At 40.2% G+C, this 14285-nt stretch overlaps 1 protein-coding gene across 10 annotated transcripts in view; it reads right to left on the bottom strand.

The window, feature by feature from the left end:
* The window catches only part of ptprk (protein tyrosine phosphatase receptor type K), a 588682-nt gene that overhangs the window by 36069 nt on the left and 538328 nt on the right, over positions 1–14285 (bottom strand). For all 10 annotated transcript variants that reach the window (XM_043683654.1, XM_043683667.1, XM_043683662.1 and 7 more), the window contains 5 exons: positions 8433–8549; positions 6899–7053; positions 5925–6060; positions 3371–3520; positions 815–988 (listed from right to left, as the gene is read on the bottom strand). In XM_043683654.1, the coding sequence (XP_043539589.1) occupies positions 815–988; positions 3371–3520; positions 5925–6060; positions 6899–7053; positions 8433–8549 (732 nt within the window). The remainder of the gene's footprint in view (positions 1–814; positions 989–3370; positions 3521–5924; positions 6061–6898; positions 7054–8432; positions 8550–14285) is intronic.

Raw genomic sequence — 14285 nt, 5'->3', positions numbered from 1 at the left:
CCTTCCTAACCTGCAATCTTCTTCCTGACCTCTCCGCCCCCACCCCACTCCGGCCTATTACCCTCACCTTGACCTCCTTCCACCTAGCGCATTTCCAACGCCCCTCCCCCAAGTCCCTCCTCCCTACCTTTTATCTTAGCCTGCTGGACACACTTTCCTCATTCCAGAGGAAGGGCTCATGCTGAAACGTCGCTTCTCCTGTTCCTTGGATGCTGCCTGACTTGCTGCGTCTTTCCAGCAACACTCTATGTTTTAGTGTGCCAAGTATACGCATAAGCAGTTTTCCATTGGTGTGACATTGCATCAAGCAAACATGTACCTTTGAGAGAGTCAAGCAATTACATCAGTTTGGCATCATGTCGCCTGATACTTTTGCATGAAAGCATCAGCTCTGTCTTGACTAGCTACTGCTGTACACGGTAATCATCAGGAAAAGTTCATTAGTCAGCCAGCTTGAGCCTGGACTATACTGAAGTCTGTGATACATTTGTAATGTATTCAGTTGCTCTATGAATAAGTCTTCTGATACTAATTCTTAGTAGGAACCCAGTTTCAGTGTTTTTGTTATCACAATTAACAACATAACTCCAGAAACCATGCTAATGAAAAGTTGCTCTTCAATTTTCAATTGGCTTATTTCCATTGGCTCCAGGTGCAGCTGGAATTGCAATCTCCTTGGTTGGAGGGGACAGGAGAAATCAAACTTGAACCTTTACTGTGAAGAATATATTGCAGTATTGAATCAAACTGACAATCTCCAAAAACATATGCAGTGCTTTTGAAAAAAAATCTAGTGTTAAAATGAAACACATACATCCATAAGGGCAGCATTGATGTAGTTGCTGCTTTCACCATCTATGGTAATTAAGAAAGGCAGGCATCTGTCTGGTGGCAGTGCATCCATGTATCGATTTTTCTCGTGATTCCTGGGAAGAAGAGCTATGCTACAGTCTTCGGGTTGCAGTTGAGAAGAAACAGAATTCAGTGTCTATGTAGTAAGAGAAGGAAACACATTTTACTAATAGCCATTGCAAAAATTGATATTTTTCAATTAATGAGTAATATATTAAGATGTTGGCTTCATCAAGAGCATACTCTGTAAATACCAAAGTATTATGACATGCTTTGGAGAACAGGCAGTACCAATTGAGTCAGCAGGTTAGTTGATATTTGAACTGTTATATTAAAGTTTCAGTTTCATCATTTCACTACCTGATCAGCTACTGAAGACTATATGAGACCGAACTTGATCACAGAACCAGAGAATCCCTACAGTGTAGAAACAGGCCATTCAGCCCATCAAATCCATACCAACCCTCCACAAAATATCTCACCCAGACCCACTCCCCTGACCTATCCTTGTAACCCTGCATTTCCACTAGCTAATTCACCTAGCCTGCACGTCCCTGGCCACTATAGGCATTTATCATGGCCAATCCACCTAACTGACACATCTCAGACTATGGGAGGAAACTGGAGCACCCGGAGGAAAACCATGCAGACACAGGAAGAATGTGCAAATATCACACTGACAGTCATCCAAGATTGGAATTGAACACGGGTTCTGGCGCTTTGAGACAGCAGTGCTAACCACAGAACTACCATGACATCCCCAGAATAGGAGAAGTAAAAGAAGCAAATCTTACTTAATCCACCAAGCATAATCAGATAGGAATATGACTGTGCTTACTGAACACATGGAGTGTCACTTCAAGCATGACATAATCGTGTTAACGGCTTGTATATTTGTAGATTCCGACGTCTGTACATTCCTGGATCCTGTACATTTTGCGTGCATTTAGCTCTGGCTTCAATAACATAATTCCAAACTCACCTCCAAACTCTAAGACCTTGGACTCTGCTTCCCCCACTGCAACTGGACCCTTGACTTCCTGACCCGCAGACCACCATCAGTAAAGATAGGCAACAATACCTTCTCCATAATAATCCTCAACACCAGCGCCTTGCAAGGCTGCATACTCAGCCCCTTACTGTACTCCTTATATACTCATGACTATGTAGCTAAATTCAGGTCTAACTCCATTACAAATTTGCTGATGATACCCCCATAACAAGTTGATTGGTAGGTGGGGATGGAGCCAAAACAGACAGAAAAACAGTTGAACGACAAAGGAGTGGTCCAAGATCTGTTTGGGGAATGTAAAGCTGCTAATGGAGACAATTAGTAGCTGACTCTCTCACTCTTCTTCATAAAGACCATCCTTTTCCTAGCTACCATCAGTTTTGAAGAAGGGTTACTGGACCTGAAATGTTAAACTTTGATTTCTCTCCACTGATGCTGCCAGACCTGAGACTTTCCAACAATTTCTGTTTTTAGACAAGAAAGAGACAGTTGGATGGTGTATACACAACATTCCCTTGCTCAATGTTAGCAAAATGAAGGAATTAGTTATTGACTTCAAGAAGCAGAGCAAAGGACATGCCCTTGATTACCCAGTCCTGGTAAAATCTGTGCAGGGAATAGCTGGTTGCTAATGCAAAGTTTTCAAAATATATTCAGCTGCTTGCACACTATTATATGTTGTAGAAGTAGTTTAACGCTGAGCCAAAGTGTGCACCGCCATTCTGGTCTTGCATTGATAGTCAAGCATAATGGAGGAATATGGAAATGCTGTGGTCAAATGACTGAGCAGCAGAGCACCCAATCAGTACAATGAGTATTCTATTGTATGATTTAAGTTCCAGGGCCTACTCAACATGGTTTCCTACAATCAGCTTAATGGTCAATATAGTATGTGATTGTCACCTTCAACAGTCTGTACATTTTGGTAACCTTGCCGGCTACAACAAATTTTGTGTCTGGTTAACTTTAGCAGTCCCCCCTTCCTCCCTGCTCCTCTTCCCTCCTCCTCATCTCCTTTCTTCCCTCCACCCCCATCCACCTCACCCTTTCTCCCAATTACACAAAATCTCTAGCCAGCATCCAGATAACTTTGTGTTTTTTTTGCAAGTGGAAGATGAGTTTGAATGAAGGCTGTAGCAACCAACAATTGATGGAAGAAGTTTTAAAATGTGAAAAGGTTAGGTTTAACATCCATTCTGATACATCTATATAGATGCAATTTAAGTACTGTAATTAAATGAAACAAACCTATGTGCACACCAATAATATAAGGTGTTGCACAGTTTCATATCTTTAATAAGTGAATTCTAATTGGTCAGGCCAAATACACACATTGCTACATCACTTGATATGAGCTTTCCCCAAACTACAAACTTGACGGACACAAACTTATCACCATAAGTTAAATGAAGAAAACCATCCTTCCTTAACAATGTGAATATAGAGCGGGTTTGAATTGAATTAGAATGTGAAATACTTGACAACTTATAGCTGAAGCTTACTTACTTGAAATTCATCTTTAAGTTGTGAGGAGTTACTCTGTGAATCAACTCTTGTCATTTCATAATACGTTGGTTTGACCTCACATGTTGGTATTGAGGTGTCCCCACAGAGACAAGCCTCTAGAATGGCATCGTGAATGAAAATATATTGTTCCTTAAAAATAATACATCTAATTAGTACCATCTTTCAAGTTGCAGTTATTAACAAGTTAATTGGATATGAGGAAATAGGATCTAGTTCACTGGAGGGGGGAGTTAAAACAAAACACATGCCCTCAGAGACCAAGCTTCTGACATAATCTATATTTTTACAATTCAACTAAAGAAGAAACAAGTTTTAAAGTCTGAAGCCATCATTTATATTTTGTAAAGACTCAACTAAAGTTGTTGGTTACAGTGCAATTCTCATTTTCCACATGTACATAGGAAAAGCAGAAAAGTCAGCAAATAAAGGTTAAAGTAAATAACATTGTTTTGTATTACACTGGAGCTCACACCCATGATTTTTCACAATTTGACTTTGAGTGACAAAATAAATTTTCATGTAATTGATAATGCATTTATTTCCAAATAGGATGCCAAAGGCCCAGGTGGAAGAATTGCAATTGCAAAATAATTCTGAAAATGGGCTCACTGCACCACAGCCAACCTATTGGAGCCTAACATGGGCCAGCAAGAGTGATGGTTATTGGCAGTGCAGGTAGGTCAAGGTGGTGCTGAGCAGACATTCATGTAAGTATTAGGACAGACTGACAGGCCCACAGCGAGGATCGAGAGGATAAAGGATTTGACAGGCAAAGTCATGGGTGGGCAACCCCCAGTTGAGTGAAGTGGGCTGGGAAGGATGTATGTCACCATTTCACTAACCAGCAGCCTGCAGAATTAAGGCTGAGAGATGATGCATTTGGTGCTAGTCTCTCATGTGACCCATTGTAATCAGACTGGCAGTAAGATGAAGCCTTTAATGGGTAAGTAATTTCCCACAAGAGGAAGGGTCTGAAATGGGTCCTGCGCAGGTGATCCATGGAATGGATCCTTTGCTGCCTGTAAATTTCTTGAGGTGAAGGGGCAGGTGATGGAAGGTCGGTAAGCTGCTGAGTTACATGTCTCCCCGCCTGTTCTCCAACTGATGGGTGGCCTGTAAGATTCAGTCCCAAGTTACCTTCCCTTTCTTCTGAGAAATAAACAACAGGAATGATTAAATTAAACAAAAGAAAAAATATGAAATTTGGATCATGAAATGATAAAGGAAAAGAACAAATTTTGATAACAAGCAGAATAAATTGTTTATTTTTAAAAATCAAAATTATTTAACTTTGTGCTTAATATTCCACTGATCTGGATATATGTGAAATTTTAATATGATAAAAGAAGTATTTGTTTCAGTCTAACAGTTAAGTAAAATTAATTGTTATAATGAACTAATGGATGTATCAAATGAGATGCAGTGGCAGACATTGAAGGGATATTTCAGGATAAGTATATAGCTGCAGTAAAGAAAAAAAAAACATAAGGAGGACCCATGCTCTATAGTTAACTAAAAAAGTTAGGTAAAGCATCAAACTTGAGGAAAAGGTATTTAACTGGGCAAAGAGTGACAGGTCAGACAATTGGTCAGAACTCAAAGAACGGAAACAATGAGTAAAGGCCCATCATGAGGAAGAAATTAAGATTATGAGAGGAAGTTAGCTAGAAATGCAAGAACAGACAGCAAGAGTTTCTACAATTGCTTAAAAGGAGTAAGCAAAGTCAGTTTTGGCTCTCTCTCTCGAGGGAGCAAATGGGAAATTGACAGCAAATAGCAGATGAAACCAACACATGTTTTGCCTTTGTCTTCACGGTGGCCAAAGACAGAATAAACCCCAGTGATACTAAACAAAAGAGAGATCCCGCTAGAACTGAATAAAACAGGTTTATGCCACAGCTCGAGTACTATGTACATTTCTCGATTACTAAACTACACCAAGATGTGATCTTTCTGGGAATGGTACAGAGCATATTTACAAGGGTGCTATGAGAAATGGTGAATTTTGACCACAAGGAATTATTGAATAGAGTTGGATCATTTTCTTTGCAACAGAGGCGGCTGAGGGGAGATTTAACTGAGGTTTACAAAGTTTTGAGGAGTCTAAGTATGGTGAATAGGAAGGGCTCATTTCTCTTAGCAAAAAGGGCAGTGATCCTTGTGCATGGGGGTGGGTCGGATTAAAATAATCAGCAAAAAGAATATAAGGGTGCTGGAGGATCAATTTTATCTGGAGGGTAGAAAGATAAAAGCAGAAATGCAAGTCACATACAAAGTATACATCTTTCAAAACCAGTGTTGTAACTACACAGTTACAGACCAAAAACTAGAAAGAAAGATTAGGCTGGATAGCTTTTTCCTGTCTGACATGACCATGGTGAGCCAAAGTGTTTCCTTTGGCACTGAAAATTTTTGATAACATTCTCTTAGTGTCAGAGACAAAATAATGGCACTTCCACACTAGAATATTGTTTTGCCACAAATGCTCAAGATTAAGTTTTGTGACCTTTGATTATATTGATTTGAATCTTACCTCTGTCTGAACCATATTGATGCGCCTTGATCGTAATGCTTTAACACAGTTATAGATATCAACAACTCCTTCTCGCTCTGCCATGTCTAACATAATATCTATAACTATATAGCAGCCAGTTCTTCCAGCTCCAGCACTGAAAATATACAAACAGGAATGAGAATTTCATAACAAGTCTTAATTTTTGGTTACAACGTTCACTTGACAAAAACATACTATTAAGAGTATACACAGATCTTTACAAATCACTTTAACATGTATTGGAGGTGCTAGTGTTGGACTGGGGTGGACAAAGTTAAAACTCATACAATACAAGCAGCGCTCTGAAAGCTAGTACTTCCAAATAAACCTGTTGGACCATAACCTGGTGTTGTGTGATTTTTAACTTTGTCCGCATCAACATAAATACAGATTAAAAACATACTTTAGTTAAAAACAATATATTGCAAATTATAATCCCCAAAACTGAGAAAAACTGCTCTCTAATTCCAAGTAAAATGGACTGATAAAGTTGACCCAGTCGAATTGCTTCATATATTAAAGGGTTCAAATATTGAGCATAAATGTAGAACATATTCAACAATACCGAACATTAAGAATGAGAAGAGAATTCACATGGAAACTTTTCCATGCAAAGTATAATAGAAATGGTAAATACCTTACACGAGAAATTCATTCAAGCAATAGTTTTAGGAGGCAATTAGCACTGTTTCTGAAGAGGTAAAGAAGTCAATAATACAGAGAGAATGTAATGTAATGTTGAGATGGATCATAAGAATACTCATTAGCTGGGCCAACTATCTGTTTCTACAAACTCCTCAGTTAAGGTTTCACTGAAATTATCTGGAATACAGATATACCTGAAATCTAGTGATGTTAATGTCACGGTCAGTTACAGATATAGATAAAATAATGTTGACATCACAAAGAGGTTTAACAATATTACAGCAATTTATACAATAAGCACTGCTAACCTGCAATGTACAACTACTGGTCCTGCTCCTGGGGGATTTGAAATTTTCACACGACGGATAAATGCCAGTAAACCAGTTGCGTGATAAGGAACACCATGGTCAGGCCAACCAGTAAAATGAAACTGTTTAACCTCACGTATTTCATCGAAACCTCTCTGGGAAGGGACAAAAGGAAAAAATGAAAATAGGAGCAACAGAATATACTCCTTTCCAAATTAACACACGACATATGTGTATAATCTTCTAAACATATTGTGGCCTATTTTCATAATCCTTTAGATTCATTTCAAATTATTATAGACATTTATTGTAGTCTTTTAGCTTAGTGTTTCATATTGCCCGTATGCTCTTCCACTATTCTTGTTCTTCATGTCCAATATCTCTTTCAATCAGCAAATTAATGTTTTTTCAGATCCTTTGCAATGAACGCTTACAAGATTCAACTCTCAGTTTAATAGATGAATTGCAAGATCACCTGTACTTCCTTCGAAAAGGAGCTTAAATCTTATTGATTTCAATTACTTAAAGACACTTTCTTCCGCGCCTCTTGAAAGCGCAACAGACAGCTACCATTTCTTACTTAGGATTGTTTCAACTTTCACCCACTTGCCTATCCATAATCCAAGCCTTAGTGAGTCAGTTGATGACAAATAAATTGACACAATTCTACCACTGAAGATTTGCAAAACAAATTCTCTTTTGTCCCAAACCTGGATGTTAAATATTTGAATATTGTACCAAATTTTGTCTAGCATTTCTCTTCTTCTCCTTCTTCTGGACATCATCACCATTTAAAGTTATATTATTTTCAATTCTAGACTCTAAAATCCGATAGATTTTAGCTTAGCTTATTCGTTTTTTGGAAACTGCATATTTAGCAGTCTTAAATTGTTAGTGAAATACACAATTCAATAGGTGCCCAAAAGGTTTTAATGCATATTTGCTGCTGGTTGTGTTGAGGCTACAGATCAGGGGTGGCACGGTGGCTCAGTTGCCTCACAGCACCAGGGACCCAGGTTTAAATCCAGCCTTGGGTGACTGTCTGTGTGCAGTTTGCACATTCTCCCAGTGTCTGTGTGGGTTTCCTCCGGGTGCTCCGGGTTCCTCCCACAGTCCAAAGATGTGCCGGTCAGGTGAATTGGCCATGCTAAATTGCCCGTAGTGTTAGGTGCATTAGTTAGAGGGAAATGGGTTAGGGTGGGTTACTCTTTGGAGGGTCGGTGTGGACTTGTGGGGCCAAAAAGCCTGTTTCCACACTGTAGGGAATCTAATATAATCTAATCAGGTGTACTATATGGCACTGGGGCATGTATTAGCAAGATTTTATTTACCATTGTCAGGTCTTTGCTGATCAATTTTCTTTTCTGGCCCTTCACTGCAGATAATTCTCATTTGAGTGTTTCAGGCAATTCAGGTGAAAGATAATTTGAAGTATCAACTTATCAGAATTTCACTTTACTGCGTATTATTAAATAAAACATTCTATAAATACTAAAGAGGGAATACACAAAAAAGTTTAAAAAAATCAGCTTACCCTTTCTAATGTAAATGTTCGAACTACATATTCTGCCAACGGTTCCTCTTCCATGAATGTAACTTTAAAATCTGCATAAACCTCAGAATCATCTGGCCAATATTTGTAGCACTTTACCTTAAATTTCAAAATAAAAATGATTGAGAATAGTAAAAAGTAATTTATATTACAAGCCCCAGTTTTAGCATGGTAGCTGAAGTATAAATAGTATGATCACATTGCTTTGCAGAAGCTGAGCTGGAATGCAAACAGAGTTGCTCAGAGCAAGTTCCATCTACGTTTAAACATTTACATATTTTCTCCCCCAACAGTTATACATTTCAAATGCTTAAATGATGACAAGAAAATCCTTATGATTTGGAGATGCCGGTGTTGGACTGGGGTGTACAAAGTTAAAAATCACACAACACCAGGTTGTAGTCCACCAGGTTTAATTGGAAGCACATTAGCTTTCGGAGCACTGCTCCTTCATCAGGTGATAGTGGAGGGCTCAATCCTAACACACAGATGTGTAAATTACAAATCCTTTTTTTAAAAAAGTTGCATTCTCGGGTTAGCTGTTAACAATGGTGTTGGCTAGACAATATGTTGAAGGTGTTAGCCCCCTGTGTTCTCTGTCTATGCCATGATGTTTAGACTGATTCTAATCTAAAAAGTGAGATAACTGAGTTATCTGAGCTCAAAAACTGCACGAATTTATGTAAAACCCCGTTATCTCACTTTTTAATTAGAATCAATCTAAACATCATGGCATAGTCAGAGAACACAGGGGGCTAACACCTTCAACATATTGTCTAGCTATCACCATTGTTAACAGCTAACGCAAGAATGCAACTTTTTTTAAAAAAAGGTTTTGTGATTTACACATGAAAGAAGTGAAACTATCACTGTATTCTAACAGACGAAAGTCTTAACAGACAATCAATTTTTCAATGTATAATCTCAGTTACATCACACTGTAAATCTTTGCTATAAATTCTGTTAGGATTGAGCCCTCCACTATCACCTGAAGGAGCGGCGCTCCGAAAGCTCGTGTGCTTCCAATTAAACCTGTTGGACTATAACCTGGTGTTGTGTAAGGAAATCCTTGCTTTCTAAACATTCCAATTGAGATCACAGCTTTATAAAAGCCCCAGAGAGTCCAATGGATCCTGACCATTTCTATGTTTGATAACGCAATACATATCAAGTTCATAGGATATCAAATCCAGGCTGCAAGACCATTTCCTGCAGAAGATTTCACTCCACTTGAACTCAAGTTGCAAGCTGTGTGTCAGTATGAATCCAGTATCATTTCATAAAGATTACTGACTACATCCAGTGTGAATATATGCTAAAATAGTTTATATTAAAAATGTGCTTAATAGCATTTTGTTAGTTTAGTTCAAAATATACCACACAACAGATTGTAATGAATCATACACAATGTAGTCATCCCTGCAAGTGTCTCCTTCCAAAGTGAAATCCTGTTCTCCGACAGATCACTAGCTAATGAGCTTTTCCAAAAAGACAGAATCTAACCTTTTCCCTGGACATTCAATTGCATTACCATGACTGAATCTCCGATGATCAACTATCTAGATACTCCCATTTAACAGAAATAAACCAGAAATTATTGGAGAAACTCAGCATCTGTGGAGAAAAAACAGTTAACACTTTGAATCCAGTAACCATTCATCAGAATGTCGTGATTCTAAAGAGGTCAACCAAGTGGACCTCATAGAATATGAGTTCCCTGAGCGGCTGTTAATCTGGTTCAGCCAGGTATTCCTAGCTGACAGACAGAAACAGGAGTGTCAGAGGTTCTGTTCATCTGCGAGCTGGCTGTGAGGATGATGAATTATTGTCAAGGACTCTCCATGTGTGAATAAAGGGTGACTTGGTGATAGGATTCTGGCCTTTGTGGAGTTATTTCGGTGGCAACCACAGACAAGCACGGTCCAGAGAAATTTGCTCACAACATTAGTCTTTTAGTTGGCATTTCTGGCATCATGTCCCATTAGTTGGGAAGCTTGTCTTGTTTGATCCTGCCATTGAAGACTGGGCCCAGTATGTGGAAAGAATGTGCTATTTTATCCGAGCAAATGATATTAGGGCAGATGAAAAGTGATTTTCCTGACAATTTGTGGACCTGCAGTATGTTTGGTTATGAGGAGCCTAACATTCCCTGAGGCATCAGATACTAAAACCTTTTAAGAGTTGATGGATTTAGTTCAGGAATATTGCGACTCCAAGCCTCCTTTATTTCTGACACACTAGTGGTTTTACTTGGCAATTCGAGAACCAGGGGAATCCATTTTGGGATTTTTGACGAGGTTATGACAATTGGCAGAAGCATATGACTTTGGTCTAACTCTTAATGAGATGCTGAGAGACTGTTTGGGATCTGGAATTCATGATGTAACAATGCGAAAGCGCTGACTAGCTGAAGCCCAACTGGACTTTAAACAGGTACTACAACAGGCTTTATCAATGGAAAATGTAGCAAGTGGAGCATATATGAATTGCAGGGTATTCTGTTGCAAGAGAACACCCCCAGCCGTCTGACTGAGCATGTGGAACACCAGTTTAGTGAAGATAATAATAAAACTTCACTCAAGACTTATCGTGAACAGAGGGACTCCAGATCAGCCCACAGCAAAACACAAAGCAAAGCCAAGCCTCTACCAAATGATTAAAATTTTCTTCAGGATTTGAGCAGGCAAGCCATGTAGTCATTACCGGTACGTGACTCGAGACAGCAAAAGAGTCCCATTAGACCTAAACTGAGTAAGATAACTCTTAGGCCAGGATCCAGGAGAGTGCACACCCTCGGAAGTCCAATTTGGAACAGTTAAATTGCTGAGCAACACTCAAAATAAACATCTGCTCAGATGGTCACTCAGTTCTAATGGAGGTCGAAGCCGACGTGGCTATATCACACAATACAGAACCAGTCTTTACCAAAATTTACTCTGACTCCAACCCTTAGGTTTGCATAAGACCTTGGCTAGGATGAGAACCTATACTAGGGAAACCCCAGAGATTAAGGATACAATTTCAGTCCTGGTCTCTTACGATAAGCAACAGGTTCAGTTACCACTTATTGTAGTAAAAGGCTTGGGCACAAGCTTGATGGGGTGAAATTAGTTTAGAAAGATTTGATTCGATTGGCTCAACATTTTTCAATTAGATAATGGCTGCCTGAGTGAAGTCTTAATCAAATACTCGAAAGTTTTTCCTGGAAGGACTATGAAATAAGACAATGCCACCTTGTTGACCAGGAAGCAATTCAATGAATCTGCATATGTGAAAAAGTAGAGGCAGAATCAGAAGGCTGAAAAGTGACAGTTTGCAGAATGGGCAGCACTGGCTATACCAATTGTGAAGCCCGACGGGTCAATTTGCATTTGTGGGGATTTAAACAAACAGCAAACCACTTTTTGCAGCTGGATAAATATCCACTCTCTCACAGAGGATTTATGCACAAAACTGGCAGGATGGCTGTCTTTCACGAAGCTGGACACAAGTCATGTGTATTTGCAATTCGGCTAAAAGAGGATTCCCAGAAGTATGATACAATTAATACCCATAAGGGTTTGTACCAATATATGAAACTGCCATTTGGAGTAGCGTCAGCTTGTGTAATGTTTCAGTAGACAATGGAGAACATTTTACAAGGTCTACCCTGGGTCACCATTTGTCTAGATGATGTGCTCATAACAGAGAAAACTAATGAGGAGCATCTCCTAGGCAGATGTTTTTGTGTTCCAGGATCCCAAAGTGATCTACTTGGGCTAGAGTCAACAAGATGAGGTCACACTCACTGGAAGATAAAATGAGGGTGATCAAAGGTGCCCTGGCTCACACATCTGTATCAGAGCTTAGGTCTTTCCTTAGGTTGGCAAATCATTATGGAAAGTGCCAACATAACCTGGCCTCCATTCTGGCATCTTTGCATCAACTCTTAAATGGTCAGCCTGGGAAATGGTTGCATTGTCAATCCATAGCTTTCAGGAAAGCGAAGTCAAAGCTATCATCTTCTAAGGTGTTGACACGTTATGATCCAAAGCAAGATCTGGCATTGATAAGCAATATCTCCCCACACAGCATTGGGGTAGTATTAGCTCATAGGTGGCCCAATGGAGGGGAACACCCAATAGTATATACATCCAGAACTGCAGCTGATGCAGAGCGTAAATATGCCCAGAGAGAGAGAGAGAGGAAGGCTTGGTGGTCACATTTAGAGTCAGAAAGTTCCACCAACACCTTGGGATGTAAATTTGTAATAACAATGGAGCACAAAGCCCTGTTAGGCCTACTTAAAGAGGATGAGGCAGTGCCACCATAGCTTCAGGCCAAATTCAGCGGTAAGCTCTAATACTAAGAGTATATAATTATAAGTTGGAATACCGTTCAGATGGGAATTCTCCTGCTCACCTGCTCCTCAGCTGCTGCCTGACCTACTGTGCTTTTCCAACACCACATTCTCGACACTGTTCAGGTGGCCAAGTAGCAAATATGCATGCATTGAGCCGCCTCCCACTGTCAGATACATCACCGGTGGCACTGCCACTGGAAGAGTCCGTAACAGCTATAAATCTTCTGGACACGCTTGCAGTCACAGCTGACAATATTAGATCAAAGTTTGTGAGAAGATTTGTAGCTCGGGTGCTTGTTGCTGTGGTTCTGTTCGCCGAGCTGGAAGTTTTTGTTGCAAACGTTTCGTCCCCTGTCTCGGTGACATCCTCAGTGCTTGGGAGCCTCCTGTGAAGCGCTTCTGTGGTGTTTCATCCGGCATTTATAGTGGCCTGCCCCTGCCGCTTCCGGTTGTCAGTTTCAGCTATCCGCTGTAGTGAAACAAAGAACAGCCAGGGAATTCCTAGAAGCATGGCACTCATCCACAAACTCCATCAACAAACACATCGACCTGGACCCAATATACCGGCCACTACAGCGGACAGCTGAAACTGACAACCGGAAGCGGCAGGGACAGGCCACTATAAATGCCGGAGGAAACACCACAGAAGTGCTTCACAGGAGGCTCCCAAGCACTGAGGATGTCACCTAGACAGGGGACGAAACATTTGCAACAAAAACTTCCAGCTCGGCGAACAGAACCACAGTGACAATATTAGACTTTGGATGCCGAAAGATCTGGTCCTGGCAAAACTGAAACAGCTGGTGGTGATGGGGGGGAAAACCAAAGAGCTGCCACAACAAGAACTGAAACCTTTTTGGAGCAGGAGAGACATGATCACAGTAGAGGACAGCACATTATTATGGGTAGGGCAGCATCAGGAACATCAGTGTCAGACACAAGACTCTGCTAAGTGAGAGAGAGAGTTTATGTCAGGTGTCGAAGTTTGGTGTAGGAACCACTGGAATTGCCTTACATGAGTAAGAAGCATGGTCAACACAAGGTCAGATCCAGTGACATGTAAAGTTCAGATAGGTTTGACGGTCCTGACCAAGTACGTGGACCACATGAAAGCTGCAAACATGTTCACGGTGTGGGAGTAAAATGTGCCAGGCTCCTCGACAGCCTTTCCTCCCGTTCCAGAACCCAAGGGTTCTCCCTTTCCACCAAGCGTTGAAGGTAACTCAGAATCTGAGATGGATATGATATTTTTTGCCATGAAGAAGGGAATGAATCTCTTCTGACCCACTCTGGGCACAAGAAGTGAGCTACTGTGTGTTACATATCTTATCATTGGAGTTAGAAATCACACAACACCAGATTATAGTCCAACAGGTTTAATTGAAAGCACTAGCTTTCGGAGCACTGCTCCTTCATCAGGTGGTTGTTCACCATTAGAGAAACCTGACCTGATGCTAAAACGCTACAAAGGAGGAACTACAATACAAAAAAGA

The sequence above is a fragment of the Chiloscyllium plagiosum genome, chromosome 3 (assembly GCF_004010195.1).
Source record: "Chiloscyllium plagiosum isolate BGI_BamShark_2017 chromosome 3, ASM401019v2, whole genome shotgun sequence".
Taxonomy (NCBI): domain Eukaryota; kingdom Metazoa; phylum Chordata; class Chondrichthyes; order Orectolobiformes; family Hemiscylliidae; genus Chiloscyllium; species Chiloscyllium plagiosum.
Note: the sequence above shows the minus strand (reverse complement) of the source record. Positions and strands in the feature narration are given on the sequence as shown.